Below are 16017 nucleotides of genomic sequence, written 5' to 3'. Positions count from 1 at the left end.
GTTTGGCTCCCAGTTGACCACCTTCTGTGTCTGCCCTGCCTTCTGTCCCTCCTTGGAAGGCCCCGCCTTCCACAGATCTGGAGGCAGAGCTAGGCCTCATGTCCCTTTTCCAAAACCTTTTGTTTGTCCCCATTTCTTACCAAAGAGGTTCCAGATTTTTTAGCTGGCCCATCATCTGTCTTTAAGCCTTGCCTCCCCCCATCAGTGAAATTTCTGGCTATCCCTCCATTGTTAGGACCTTCCTTTGTAGCTTTATCTCTAGACTTCATCTGAGGGCCCTGCTCTGTCCTGCTCTGAGAATCTTTGAAAGCACCCTGGGAGCGGGAGCCACATTCTAGCCTTTTGGCTCTTTTCCCACTGCCTGGCACTTTTCTTTGCCTTGGGCTGCTGGTAGAACTCTGTGGGTGGCTTTCCTAGCAGAATAATGTGCTTGTGTATCCCAGAGAGAGGCAGTGGACAGAGCCACCAGGGGTCCGTCCCGTCCACCTCTTGTTGGAAATGGGTGGCTGGGGTGTCCTGCCTGCCTTCACTTTGCTTTTTGTCACCCTAGCCTTCAAATGGGACCATCCCTGCTGCTGGTTCCAGAGAGAACTGAGAGGCGCTGCCTCTGCCTGCCGGATTCATCAACTTACAGAAACGCATCCTGTTTACATTTCTGGCAGCCTCTCATTGATTTGGATGGTGGCCAGCAGCTAGCCACTCAGCCCTTGTGGGTTTCTAACCAATAGTTTCCCAAGTGCACATGCGCTGTGAGAGCACATGCAAACCCAGCATGGCCTTTGTGCACCACCATAGCCAGTTCTCCTTGCCAGCCTCCCATGTCCAGCGTAGCTTTAGTGTTTTCTGGAAAGACTTCAGTCAGGACTCGCTACAGTAAAACGACTGGGTGACCAGGGGCTAAAAATCCACTGGAAATGAGACCAGGATTTTCAAGTTTGTATCCTCATCTTTTAAAAAAAAGAAAAATAAATCCACATGCCCAGCAGACAGGGGCTCTCTTCTCAACCTAACATTTAAATGGCTAAATTTGTAAGTTGTCTTAAAGGTGCCCTTTGAACAGTTTAAAATGCTCCGTTGTTTTAGGGTGAAGTCATCAAACTGCTTACGACCCTTATTTATGTTTTCACAACTGACTGAAATGTACAGCTGCCAACAGATTAAATCTGCAGTAAGAGTCACTTGGGGCTTTCCTCTGACTGTTAGAGATTCTGTCTGTCAGCTTCTGGCTTCTCTCTCCCTCTCTCTCTCTCTCTCTCTCTCTCTCTCTCTCTTTCCTTCCATCTTTAGGTGTATTAGAGGTCTTAGGTTTCCTTTACTTTTCTTATTTAGGTACTTGGCCTCTTTTTTGTCATTTTGGTTTTGTTTTGTTTTCTGAGACAGGATTTCTCTGTGTAGCTCTGGCTGTCCTGCAACTCACTCTGTAGACCAGGCTGACCTCCAATTCAGATAGCCTCCTGCCTCTGCCTCCAGGTGCTGGAATCAAAGATGTGCACTACCATTCATTGCCCAGCTGGAAATTGGTCTTTTATTTCAAAAGAAGATGGTGGCAGATACTGTCATAGTGTTATACTATGCAGTCCCTCACCTCCACATTGGGCTTTTGGAAGCAACAAAAGCTTGCTTTGGAGCTCAGGTAGGCCTTAACTCACAATCTTCCTGCCTCTGCCTCCCAAATTTTGGAATTACAAACTTGTACCACCACCCACCACACTCAGGCGAGTATCTTAACTTCTAAGACACTGGTACCTCTCCTTGGTTCTTTTTTTTTTTTTACCCCCTCTAAGATGTTTTCTTTTGTCTTTTTTTTTAATTGTGTGTGTATGTTGGTGTCCTATCTGAATTGTTTAAATATTTGTCCCATAGCATTTACATGGAGGTCACAGGACAACTTGCAGGAGTCACCCCTCTCCTTCCACCATGTGAATCCCAGGGATTGAACTGGGGTCACCAGGCTTGGTGGCCATCTCCCAGGCCCTGCAAGCACACTTGAAGCCCAGCCAGTATCCCCAGCAGTGCAGAGGAAGGGAAGGCTCCAGGACCTGTGAGTCAGTTCAGGCAAAGCTTTTGTTTCTGCTACAGAAAAAAGTGACCCTTTGTGAGGATCAGCCATCTCTTTTGTGTTTGTGCTTTTGTTTCTTGAGATAAAATTTAACCCTAAATTGCCCAGGCTGTCCTTGAACTTGATCTTCTTGCCTCAGCCTCCCAAATGCCTAGATAAGAAGTCTGCCATTACAACCTGACCTGGGTTGTAGATTTTTGTTGAGTGACATCATACCCCTCACTAAGCTAAATTCTCTATCATATGAATATAACACCTGAAAAAATACCTTTGTAGCTGGCCTTGGGAAGTAGAGGCAAGAGGATCTCTGAGAGTTCAAGTCCAACTTGGGCTGTGTCACAAGACTCTGTCTCAGAAAACAAAACAACAGGGCCAGATGCTACAAAGTAACATAGTAGGGCTATGCATGTCATCTGTTGGGTGGGTTGGCTTCTGTGTCCAAGCTAGCTGGAGACTGAAATCCTGTCCCAGCTATTTTGCCAGTCGCAGGCTGCCACTGCCTGGCAGAACAGGGGTCCCCCTCCTGATTTCAACAAAGGGGCCTCTGTGCATGCTCAGGTTAGGTTTTGTTGTACATAGTGTGCAAAGTAGGAGTCATCTCTGTTCCTGTCAGCCTTCAGGGTTTTGTCCTTTGGGGAAGGTAGAGACAAGACAGTGTGATCTGAGAAAGCAGGAGGCAGGAAGGCCCCGGAGGCAGCGGTCAGCTGAGCAGTGAGGCAGGAGAGTGGAGGGCTTGCTCAGACACAGTAGCCCCAAGCGACTTCCCCACCACCATACTCACCATCTGCTGAAGACCCAGCTCCCGTTAGGACTTAAGAACTTCAGGAGCCTCACCTTTTCCTGTTCTCTGCTCTGACTCTCTAGTTCCTGTCCCCTGATCCATCATTGGAGCATAAATTGCTATGGTTGCTGGTGAACTTTCTAAAGCGTTTTTATTTGAAATAATGATAGGTTTGCAGGAAGTTGCCAAGCTAGTCTGAGCAGTGTCAGCCAGCATTCTCCACTGTTGTGACACACATAATTACAGTACAGTAGCAGAGCCAGGAAATGAACATGGGTGCAGTGGCTGCATAACCATCACAGTCAGGATCACAGAGGTCCTGTGCTGTCCTTGTTGTCAGCATCCTTTCCTCCCATCACCAGCCTCCACAGCCACCATACACTGTCTATCCTTACATCATCATTTCAGAGAACATTCTGTAGGGGCCTGGAGAGGGCAAAGAAAATATCATATGAAGTGTTGTGTAATATGAGTATTGTATCTGAGGTCCTTCCAGGTTACCATGGCCATCAATCAGTTCCAGAGTTAAACTCATCGCTTTTTTTTTCCTTTAGTACCAAGGATGGAACACAGGGCCTCCTGCATGCTAAGTGAACACTCCACCCCTAAGCCACACCCCACCACTGACCGGTCCTTTTTAATTGCTGAGTAGTAGTCCATAGCAGGAATGTTCCACCGTCCATACCATATGCACCTTCTTGTGAAGGTTTTTGTGAACAGGTTTTGGTTTCTCTGGGGTGGATGATTGAGAGAGAGTTCCCTGGGCTGTGTCCCAGTTTGTTTAGTTTTCTGAGATGCTTCTGAATCTCCCAGCACCCTCACCCTCACCCTCACCCAATGCTTCGTCTTCTCATAGGTAAATGGGTGTGTCTTTAGCCAAAGCCTTGCTCTGCTTTCCCAGGCTGACCATGGTGGGCATCTGCTGACTCGCTGGCTGGGCCTGCTCTTCTGACATCCCTTGATGTCCTTCACCCAGTTTTTTTGTTTTTTTCGTTTTGGTTTGGTTTTAGTTTTTTGAGACAGGGTTTCTCTGTGTAGCCCTGGCTGTCCTGGAACTCACTCTGTAGACCAGGCTGGCCTCGAACTCAGAAATCCGCCTGTCTCTGCCTCCCAAGTGCTGGGATTAAAGGTGTGCGCACCACCGCCCAGCCTTCACCCAGTTTCTAACTAGGCTAGAAACTGTTGAGTTTCTGCTTACATTTGTTACTGTGCAGGGAGAGGAGTGTGGTGTTGCCTTGTGGAGCTTAAAGGACAGCTTGAAGGGGTCAACTCTCTCCTTCATGTGGGTCCAAAGGATTGAGCTCAGATTGTCAGGTTTGGCAGTAAGCATCTCTACCTCCTGAGCCTTCTCAGCACTCCAGACTTGAGTGTTCTTTATAAATTCTTAGCACAACTCCATTGTCAGCTGTGTGCTTGGCAGATATTTTCTCCTATTGCTGAGTGGATGATAATGTGAATATGATCACCCTGACTCCAAGGGGGCGACACCTCCACAAGGCATTCCTGTCGGTTAGACATGCAGCAAAGACTGAGGAATAACTACACTGCCTCGGTGGGTCAGGGCAAGTGCGGAAGCTACAGCATCAGCCCAAGGCTGCAGTTGAGCTATGAAGACACATAGCTGATGAAGACCTGCCTTGGGGTTAGGATGAGGTATCTTAGGTTAAAGGACAACTAAAACCATGGAGCCATGCACTTTCCATGGGCAAATCAGGCAGCAGATGCATATAGCACAATAAAGCTGTTACTTAATTTTCTAAAATGGTAAGTATGTGGAATGGGGTGGTACATGCCTGTCACCCCAGCACTCAGTACGTAGAGGTAGGAGGTTACAGTTCAAGACAAGTAAGTCAGTCAGTCAGTCAGTCCAGGTGGTTGCCTGGTGGGTAAGAGCTCTTGCTGTACATGTGTGAAGATCTGAGTTTGAATCACCTGCACCCACATGAAAACTGGACCTGTAACCACATCCCTGTGGTAATGGAGACAGGAGGATTCTGGGGCATACTGCTGCCAGCCTTCCTCCAGGTTCATTGAGATAAAGGACTAAGGTGGAGAACAGTAGAGCAGGATGCAGGCCCCGGCCGGCCTCCACATGAGAGCACAGCATGTGTGCCCACATGCATATACATCACATGCATGCAACAATAAAAAAACAAATAAAATGTCACATGGGCAGAAATGGAGGTGGTGATTCGTAGACTGGCAGGCAGGCAAGGCAAAGTCTTTCCTACCACTGCCTTCTTGGTGACCCCACTACTCTACACAGTACTGACTATTCAGAGAGCTGAGTGAGCCTTAGGCACTCAGGACAGACCTCACAGGATCTGCCTGGCCGATCTTGAAGCAGTAGTCTGAGAGGGTGGGTGACCAGAAGCCTCCGCTGAAATGGAGTTCTTCCAGGCCAGGCGTCCCCTAGCATTGTTTGATTTGGGGGTCTTGCCCATCCCTCTTGACCCTGTCTGCAAGGGGAGGAAAGGGCAGGGAAGCACTAAGCGTATTTTTAACATGGAGGAAGCAAGTGCAAGGATGGACAGCAGTTTCTGCTGGCAGCACAGAGGGACAGTGCATGGGACATTTGGCGGAGTGGGCTCAGTGCACGGCCACTCCATCTTTTCCTGTCTCAGGGTTGCTTACTGCCTGTGTGCATGACTTCCTGCTCTGCCTGTTTTGAGTTGGGACAAGCAGTTGTATCTTGTTAGGAATTGACAGCCCTAGGACAGTGTGGCTAAAGGTGCCAGCACTCCCTTCCCATGTAGCTGCTCCATCCCAGTGCCTTGGCAGGAAGGGAGGGAGGCACTGCACAAGAACCTCTGCCTGTAGTTATAGGCTGTTCTAGTTCCTCTCCACTACTGTGATAAAATGCTCTGACCAAAAGCAGTCTGGGGAATAAAGGGTTTATTTCATCCTACACTTGAAGGTCAGAGTACATCTTTGAGCAAGTCAGAGCAGGACCTTGTAGCAGAAACTATAAAGGAATATGACTTGCTGGTTCACTCTTTGACTCCTTCTAGTACAGCACAGGACCACCTTACCCAGGGTGGTGCTGCCCACAGTGGGCTGGGCTCTCTTACATTGATTAATAATCAAGACAGTCCCCCACAGATTACTTTGAGCTCTGCAGTTCCCAATTGAGGCTTTCCTCTCAGGGGATTCTGGCTAGGGTCCTGGGAATCGAGACATTCATGCCAGGACAGACAGGAGATATGCACTGGCTGCAAACTTGATGGCAGCCAGTTCTAAGGGTCTCCACTGTGGGCTCAGAGCACAAGTAAACCTTCTGTTCTCACTTTCTTCCAGGGTTCGAGGGTTCTTGTGGACGCTCGAGACAAGCTCGGCATTCCCTGGCAGCACTCTGAGAACGAGAAGCACGGGATGTTTCTGATGGCCTTCGAGAACAAGGCAGGGCTGCCTGTGGAGCCTGCCACCTTCCAGCTCTACGTGCCAGCCCTGAGTGCCCTCTGGAGAGACTCGGGGATCAGGGAAGCCTTCAGCCGCAGAAGCGAGTTCCAGCTGGTGAGGGAACCTTTGACTTCCACATGATGATCCTTTAAAACCCAGTCCTGTCATCCCCATACTCACTCAGGAGGCTGGGGCAATAGGATCCCGTGCTCAAGGACAGCCTGGCATTTATAGGGGACCATCAGACAAAGGGAGAAAAAATGTATTAACAGGAGTGAGCTATATTTTGCTACAAATCCTAATATTAAACAAATCACAGAATGGAGACCTGGCTGTCTCATTGGTTCCAGAAAGAGCATGCTTCTTTTGACACGAAGAGCAAAAGGTTCTTAACATAGTCCAGACTGGCAGAGCGCAGGGACTCCGGCTGTTTGGGCTACCTTGCCCACCCTTAAAGCAACTTTTCCCTGCAGGAAGTTTGCAGCCGTGGGTCACAGTGTTCTCTGATCCTCTGCATGCATCTAACCTCTGCAGGCTTGGTCTCTCCACTGAAGGGCCTTTAATCTCAGAAAGGCTAATCAATGTAGCTGTTTCAGATGCTAAGGAGGGCATAGTCTACAGCCAGAAAATGTCCGGTATTTTGCCTGCTTGCTTTGCACTTCAGCACCGACAGTTTTCAAAGATATGTGTTGATCTGTCCGGTAACCAGGAGATAGATGGCTAATGCTCATCGTGTGTCAGGGCCTCCATTATTCTTCTTGTGTCTTTGCCCCGGGCAAACAGGGTCCTGTTCCACCTCCTTCATGCCCAGCGCCTCCCGTGCTTCTGCTGTGATGGTTCTTATTTCTAAACAATATGGTTTAAAGCTTCCGGCAGCTTTCAGACTTTCTGTCGGTGGTTTCATAGGACACGTTTTCTTTTGTAACTTGCTTTTTTTTTTTTCATTCAGACTACCCTCTATGGTCTCTTTCCACGGCTTTCTACTGCTCCATTGTGCAAACACACAGTCTGTGGTTTCTCACTGGGGTCTTTCCGTATGTTTCAGGGTTTTGTGTCAGAAACTGCTGTGACCTTCTTATCTGCCTCCAGGTGCACATGCTCAAGTCTGACTGTAGGATGTCAACCTCAGAATATAATCAGTGGGTCACAAGGTGTACCTATCTCCAGATAGACACTGTGACATCACACTCTTTCCAGAGCGGCAGCTGTACTGATTGTGCTGCCTCTGGCAGTACAGGAGGATTCCGCTGTCCACACACGGGTGCTGTCCACTGTTGACAAGCCCGAGGGTTAGCTGATCTCCTTCAGGGTCATTTGAAGTTGCCTCCATCCATCTGTGAGGTCCCTGTGTTTTCTCTTCTTCAAAGTGTCTGCTTCTTTCTTGTGTCATCTCTTTGTTTTAGTGAGTCGTGCTTTCTCGATCATCTTAGGGATGCTGCTCACAGTCCACTCTGACTCCTTCCAGCTCAGTCCCCACAGTGACACCTCCCACAGCCGTGCTACAGTGGTCAGAACCTACATCTTCCTGGGTTTTAAAAAAGAGGCTTTTCAGGACAGCCAGGGCTACACAGAGAAACCCTGTCTCGGGGGAAAAAAAAAGAGGCTGAGGTGGGTGGCCAGAGAGGTGGCCCTGCAGTTAAGAGTCTTTGCTGAGGAATTTCGAGAACTGGAGTTCAGATCCCAGCATCCTGCAACTGTAACTCTACCTCTGAGCTATCTGCTGCCCTCTTCTGGCCTCCATGCATGCATGGGCACACATACTAGCACACGTGTATGCATGTGTTCACAGACGCATTCACACACACATAGTAAATGCCATGAATCTTGTTAAAAGAAGAATATGTTCTTTGGCAGGAAAACCACAGAAGTGGCCTTGTGCCCAGACACCATGTCCAGGGGCCTGTGATACCAGGGTGCTCAGTTACTTGGTTACAGCACTGTCTAAGGGCCTTTTTCTCTGTGTTCTTTCCTCGTGCGTATCTCAGGAGACACTGAAGCTGCACGCTCACACGCACTTGCCGAAGCTAGAACCTGATAAGTCCATCTTCCTAGATTGTTCTTCACCTTATATATTGAGGCCGAGCCTCTTGCTTGAATCCAGAGCTCACTGGTTTGACTAATGTAGCAAGTCACCGTGTCCTGGGATCCTGTCTCTGACTTTCAGGGGATTGCCACTGGGCCACCGCACCTGTGCAGCACTCATGGGTTCTGGGAATCAGAGCTCCAGTCCTCACAGTTGCTTGGCAAGTACTTCATCCAGTGAGCCGTCTCCCAGCTCTGCCTCCAGCCTTTACACACTATTTTAAAGTCCATCTGGAGAGTATACAGATGTCATTTTTCTCCCCCTTGAGGCAGAGACTCACTCTGTAGCTGAAGGCTGACTGCAAACAAATCCTTGTGCCTCCACCTCCGGGTCCCGGTGTGTGGTAAAGATAATGCTTTAACCATGCTTTCCATCTGCACGTGCTTTCTCACAGAAGATGCCGCATATTGCCTTAAGGGAAAACCTTTTCCCTGGGTAGGAATGTGAGAAAGTGTGAGAAAGGCCTAGGAGTTGAGTAGAAGCTATTCCTCAGTGTCAAACTTACTGCCGGCCTTTACCAGAGAAGTCCTGAGCCTGGGAAAGGAGGTTCAGACCTGAAATTGAAGTGGAAATTAATCCAGTTGTGGAGGGTACACCAGGGATGGAGGTGTGAACATCAGAGTTCTTATTTCCAGTGGCTGTTTTATAAGTTCCTCATCTGGGAAGTTAGAGGGCAGTTTTCTGATTAGATGTTCCCTGTCTTGTCCCACTGGGTACAGTGCCTTAGAGCTGGGATGGATACCTGGCCTAGACAGGCAGCATGAAAATAAAGCCGAGAAAGGTGGCAGAGTGGCTAAGGAGACTTTTTGGTAGTCACTGAAACTGGGCTTCATTTTCCTGTCTGCTTAATCCCTGTACACATTTAAACATTCAACATTGACTGTGTACCCATGGTGCTATGGGCACCCAAGTACAGGGCTAGGGATCAAACCAGGTGCTAGGGACCCAGCAGGGAGACCAAAACTATGTCTGCCCATAACCCTTCCAGTGAGATACAATGTGCTTACAGCCAGGGTAGGGCTGCCTCTCACGAGGGACATGAGCCCTCTCCCTGTCTGTCATCTGCTTCAGCTGAAGCTTTAGGTCACCTTGGGATTTCAGTGACAGAGTTGACTACAGACATGTGAGGCGTGGTTAATTTCCTGTTTAGTAGATTGCAGGCACATGGGTGTCTCATCCCTAAACTTGGGACATTTCTTCAGTTTTCTTTTAGGAAAGCAGCTGACTAGTGGTGCTGAGCCGCCCTTGTTATAACACGGTGATGTGCATAGCGCTTGCAGAGCATAGTCCCAGGCTGTATTCCAGCCATCTGAGTTTGGGCTCTTTCCATCCCTGCTGCTCTGAGAACTCTGCCAAGTGGCAGCTTCCTTGTCCTTTGCCCTCTGAGATGTCTCGCCACTCTGAGGAAGAGAAAAGGCTGGGTCTGATGACCATCCTGGGGCAACTTTTCTCCTCTGAGGAGAGGGAGCTTATGGGATCTTCCCTCTCCACACGTGTCAGCCTAGCTTTGTCCCATCCCTAGTGCCACAGGCGCACTGGTATCCACTGCTGGGAGTGTGCCTGTGCACGGTGACAGAGGAAGAGGACCTTTCTAGGCTGCACCTCACATCTTAAAGCACAGGAAGGGGCCTGCAAGATGGCCCAACCGGAGTTCTGTCCCTGCTCCCACAGGTTGACAGGAGAGAGCCAACTTCTGAAAGAGCTTCTCTGACCACATCCAAGCCTGACATTGTGGGGCAATCACATGTCTGTCATCCCAGGCAACAGAATCTAGTGTCCTGTCCCCTTCTCCCCATATAGAATAGACTCAAAGGAGGAGTAACGTTCCAAACCTTACTACTGCCTATCATAAAACAGAAAATAGCCCACTGGTGATAGAGCTCACTGCTGGAGAGCCAGCAAGATGACTCACTCGGCACCCACATGGAAGAAAGAGAGAACCAGCTCTCATTAAGTTGTCCCCTGACCTCCACATGCATACCGTGACATGTACATGCCCACACACATGCACAAAATAATGTTTTTAAACTGATTGTCAGTTAGATTGGTAGTGGTTTTACTCACTTGTAACTCTTTATCGCAGAGCTGGGGAAGGCACCCCAGGCTCTGCCCCTGACCACCATCCCCAGCCCTGTAGCGACCTTACACAATACAACTGAGGGCTGACGGGGTTTGCAGGAAATGTCTGCTGTCCTACACAAGTGATAGGCATAGAGAGAGGTGTCATTCTGCTGCTTAGAGTGAAACAGCATGGTCTACCCTGTGCCCATAACTCATCCAAAGCATTTATCCTAAAGTGATAATTCTAAGGTTTCTGGCCTCCCATTAAAGTGAGATGATTATCCAAAGACCTGAGAGTAATTTTAAATGCTAGACAGAAGATTGAAACTAATTTTATGAGGGCCAGCATGATGGCTCAGTAGATAAAGGTATTTTCACCAATCCTAGGACCCTGAGTTTGACCCCCTGGGAACCATATGGTAGAACCACCTCCCAAAAGTTGTCCTCTGACCTCCAGACACACACTATGGTACTTATACATTAAATAAGTCAGTAACTCGTTTTATGAAAGGCTCTAGGTGTTAAGAAATTGGGAGATGAGTGCCTAGGAGGCAGTAGTCCCTGGCAGCTAGCTGTTCTTGAGACATTTAAAGTCTGCATCGCCCCCAACAGGGAACAGAGCTAGGAATGGCGGGGCATGCCTGTCGATTATCTCTTACCTGCCTGGGACACCAAGGAAGGAAGTTACAAGTTCAAGACCAGGAGGAGAACATGTCTCATAAGAGTATGGAATGGCCAACACTAGAGAATCTCAGAGACTCCCCTGTAGTGAGACCACCTCACTGAGAAACGACGTCCTGGATGCCTGTCCCAGGCACAGTGATTACAGGGAGGGCTGATGGCAAACAGCTTCAGAGGGGACTAAGTGCTTTTTTGTTTGTAGGCAGGATCTCACTATGTAGCCCTAACTGTCCTCAAACTCAAGACATCTGCCTGCCTCTGCCTCCTAAGTGCTGGGACTAAAACAGAGCAGTATTGAAAGTGATATTTTAAAAACGTTGGGCAGCTATAACTTGAGGTGGCAGGCTGACACTCGCCCAACGCTTGAGGAAATGATACCTCCAGGTGAGTCTGTGAGAGGAGACTTGCAGCCTGTTCAGTGAAAATGAAGGCAGACTAAAGGCTGTCTCAAGCTGCATCAGGAGACTGGCCAGTAGCAAACCTCAGGAAAGGGCCTCAGAAAGGACCTGTAGAGAGAGACATTCATATCCATATGGAAGTCTGCGCCTCGGGAAGAGTAAAAATGGCTTACCTGCTATTTCTCTTGTCCTTCGTCTTGGTGACCTTGCCAAATCCAAGGCTCTCTTCTTAGAGCTGGGTTACCCTGTGGTAGGACATTGATGCATTTGTGTTGGTTGTGTGTGTAGACTGTGAATATCCACACAGAGTGTTTACAACCATCTGTGTCTTCCCATTGAAGGGCCATGGCACCCTTGTTGAAAGCAGCCACCAAAGTAGGCTTGTTTTGAGACATTCAGTTCTGGTCCACTGGCCTGTGCGCCCCTCTTTTGTAGGGCCACACTTGGGATCAAAGCTGTGTAGTGAGTTTAGGGTTTTGAAATGTGCATTCACTTCTCCAGCTTTAGTGTCTTTTTCTCACTATGGCTTCCATTTACTTTCCTCTGAGGACAGTGATGTCAGGGATTTTGTTGTTGCTGCTGTTCTTGTTTGCTTGTTTATTGTTTTGGAGGGGGTGTTGAAACAGGGTTCACCTGCCTCTGCTTCTTAAGTGCAGGAATTATGCACATGAACACCACACCCAGCAAGTTATTCATTAAGAAGGCTACTTAATGAATGAGAGGCAGAATTGGGTGCAGTGATAGTGTACCTCAGTAGTAGAGCCCCTGCCTAGCACCTGGACTCTATCCTTAACATCTGGACCTGTCACAGGGATCAGCAAGCTACAGCCTAGAGGATAAATGTCGTGTGGGTCATTTTAGTATGCTCCCCAGCCCCAGCTAAGAACAAGAATATGCAGTAGAAAAAACTATTTGTAGCCCACAAAATCTAGAATAACTGGTTCTTTATCAAAGATATTTGTTGACCAGATATAGAGATGTATTTTTAAATATCTTTACTGATCAAGGCAGCAGGGCTATGGATGGAGATGGAAATAAGCAGAAAGCAGTGTGAAGTCAGTGTGCTCACAGCATCGCCCAGCTCCACACAGAGCAACACAGGAAGAACAGGGGCAGAGGCCCTGCAGGGGGATTTTCCTGAACTCAGGCGCTTATTCTTTATGTATACAGGACTCACGCAGGCACATAGACGCATGCACATAGACGCATGCACACATGCATGCAGCCACCTACCCCATCTCTCCCCTCTCCCCTCTCCCCCGCCTCTCTGCCTCTGCCTCTGCCTCTCCCTCATTTTAAGATAAGCCCTTGCTCAGTAGCTCAGGCTAGCCTGTAACTCATAGCAGTCTTCTAGGTTCTGGGATCAAAGATGTGTGGCATAACATCTGGACTGGAAGAATTCAAAAGACAAGTCCAGGCAGGTGTAGAATTGCACACTTATAATTCCAGCACTCAGGAGGTAGACATAGCAGGATCAGGAATTAAAGACCAGCCTGACCTGAATGTGAAGTTTGAGACCAGCCTAGGCTATATGAGACCCTGCCTGAAAGCAACAACAAATATGCAAACCCAAGAGGGAAAGATTAGTAAGGTAAGTACCATTAGACCAAGCCTCCTCTGCCATCAGAGGTAACATAGCCATGGAAGTGAGAATGTGTGCAATTGTAAGCTCAGGTGCCAGTGCCTAGGCCATTCCAGGAACTTCCACACTGTGTCTGCAAGAAACAGGCAGCTCAGTAGGAAAATGAAGTAAATACACAGCCACATAGGGACCTGCCATCTCAGCATGCCTCGAGACATCCAAGAATTCTAAAATGCTGCAGGGACGGGCATCCTGCAGCTCTCCACACTCCACACTGGTGCTCACAAGAAGGCAAACCTGTGCTCCCAATCTAGAGGACAGATTGTGTTGTTACTGAGGTAAGGGTGTGCGCGCCCCGTGGCACAGGGCAGAAAGATTGTGTGAAAAGGCTCACCGTGGCATTACTCAACAGCCACAAATAACCCAAATGTTCCTTGGAAGTCAAGTGGGGAGCTAAAAGGTTTTATTCATGGCTGTGAGCTCACTGCACAGTGAGTCCCTCAGATGGTTCAGATGATACATACATTCAGGCTGTCATACGAATTTCCCGTGGCATCCCTCTTTGTTGTTGTTGTTGTTGTTGTTGTTGTTGTTGTTGTTGTTGTTGAGACAATCTAATGTGTCCATACTAACCTTGAACTCCTGGTCCTCCTACCTAAATGCTCGGTTTTCAGGTGTACCCCACCACAACAGTTGTGTTTGGTATGGACTCAGGGCTTACCAGGCAAGCGCTCTGCTCACCTGAGCCCCAGTCTAAATGTCATATGGTACAACTGGGCTGCACTACAAACTCAACTGCACTGTGGAGCAGGGCATAATGAGGTATGATAAGGGCACATAGATTCACATGCAAAGAGAAAAGGCCTGAACAGTAACACATGCCTGCAATCTTAGTGTCTCTGGGACTTGCTGGCCAGCCTATGTGAATGGATGACTGGTGCTATCTAAATAAATACGTGGAACACCATCAATCTCTGCACGGCCCGCCCACGCACACGCATGCACGCACGCACGCACGCACGCACGCATGCAACTACACAGAAATAAAAAGAGAAATCCCTAATGTTGGCACAGGTTACCTTTTAAAGATAAAGTGAGGGTTTTATGAGGCTGCATCTGGGGTTCAAGTCATGTCCCACTTTGTAGCTTGTTTAGACAAGTTCACACTGTGTAGCCCTGGCTGGCCTGGAACTCAGACACCCGCATGCCTGTGCCTCTGGAATGCTGGGATTAAAGGGTGCACCACCTCACCTGGCCCTGTGAGTTCTGTTGTATCGGTTAGTTGTATATTAGTATTTTATTTACTTCTCTGTCCCAATTTGCAATGTTGAGAACTGAAAAGGAAAGCAAGGAGCTGACTGTGCAAAGCTGATTTGTGAGGAGGTGAGTTGTGTTGTTTATAGGAGGAAAAGCAAACAGAAAGGAGGCAACCCAAACACTCCCTAGGAGCTGGGCAGCCAGATTAGAGCTCAGAGCACTCCTGTGTAAGGCCAGGAAAGCTAAGGGCTCTGGGTGCTGACGCGGCAGGAAGGCCCTGATCCTGCCGTGAAGGAAGCAGGCAGGAACCAGGACACATCTGTCTGTCCTGTCGTTGAGGACAGGCACATGTGCCTTGGGCATAGACGAGTGAAGTCTGTAGTGGCTGGACTACCTCTGCTTCCATAGTGGTCACATATGCCCACAGCCACAAAACCATACGTTCTCTGAGTTGACTGTTGTCATCTCACGCGAATACGGAGTTGGCTGGGCTGATCTCCAGTTCTCTGGGGCTCAAATGATCTTCCTGCCTTAGCCCCTAAGGGTGTTGGGAATACACATGTGCACTGCTGTACCCAGCCCTAAATGATTTTTGTTATGTTTATTTATTGTTTGTGTGTACATGGTCATATGCTAAGAAAGACTTGTGGTCAGAAGACAGTTTCTGGAAATCAGTTCTCTCCTGCTGTGTTGGTCTGGGGATTCAAACTCAGGTCATGCGGCTTGATGGCACATACCTTTACTCACTCGGCCTTCTTATCAGTCCCTAGATTATTTCTATTTTTAATTGTGCTCAAAGCATATTATTTTTGTAATCATAAAAGCCATGAGACATTTTAGGGATGGATTGTAAAAGTCAGACCCTGCAGAAACATGTTTTATGAAGTCTGTGTAGCATTTACAAAAGCAGGCTTTGGATTTAGCTCCCTTTGACTAGCTGTAACGTGCTGTGTGCAAGTCCCACCTCCTTTTACCCAGTTCAGCAGGGAGCAGGGGCCTATGCCCTCCAGGTCTGCTGCCTGTCATTGAAGCCACCGTTGCCTGGCTGTGTGGGGCAGCAGTCTCTCTCAGGCAAATTCTGGGAGATATATATATATATATAGGCATGTCCAGCACCACCTCAAAATCCCTCCTTCAGAATTTCTATTGTGCTCCAACCTGGGAGGTGAGTTCTGAAAAGAGGGTTCCCAGTGAGTGCAGGAGTTGAGCCGAGAGTGGAGCCTGCTGCAGCCTATATTCCTCACAGCTCCATGAGAGGAAAACTGTAGGTCAGACCACAGGAGGAACTGGGGCTTTGTCCTTTCAAGGAGGCTAAAGATGATTCTCCAAAGAAGTGAGAGAGGAAACGCTGACCTTAATAAAGCCTGGGTAATAGTCACTCCGGAAAAGCAAGGTCTGCCCTGATCTGGCCATCCATCCTTAGACAGGGGGACGCCTGACTTACTGGCTCATAGTGCCTTTTGCCTTCCTTCTGTTTTTAATTGTAGAAGAATGTGCTTTTTTATTCTGCAGTCCCTTGCCACCATGCCTATAGCTGAACAGCCTTACTGAGTGCAGGTCAAGGTGTGCATACCTGCTGGTGGGGCCTGCTGAGTGCCGTGGATATCACCATCTAACACGAAGGTCAGGAGATCAGAAAGGGAAATGCTTCATACTAAGACCAACTCAGAATCTTGTCATTGGGCCAGGGAGGAACACGCATGCCACTGTGCACTT

The 16017-nt window shown here is 48.4% G+C and overlaps 1 protein-coding gene across 1 annotated transcript in view; it reads left to right on the top strand.

The window, feature by feature from the left end:
* Gna12 (guanine nucleotide binding protein, alpha 12) overlaps positions 1 to 16017 on the top strand; it is a 70488-nt gene that overhangs the window by 38682 nt on the left and 15789 nt on the right. The window contains exon 2 of the mRNA NM_010302.2: positions 6138 to 6353. Within this exon, the coding sequence (NP_034432.1) occupies positions 6138 to 6353 (216 nt within the window). The remainder of the gene's footprint in view (positions 1 to 6137; positions 6354 to 16017) is intronic.

This window comes from Mus musculus, chromosome 5, assembly GCF_000001635.26.
Source record: "Mus musculus strain C57BL/6J chromosome 5, GRCm38.p6 C57BL/6J".
Classification (NCBI taxonomy): Eukaryota; Metazoa; Chordata; class Mammalia; order Rodentia; family Muridae; genus Mus; species Mus musculus.
This window is presented reverse-complemented; position numbering and strand designations above follow the sequence as displayed.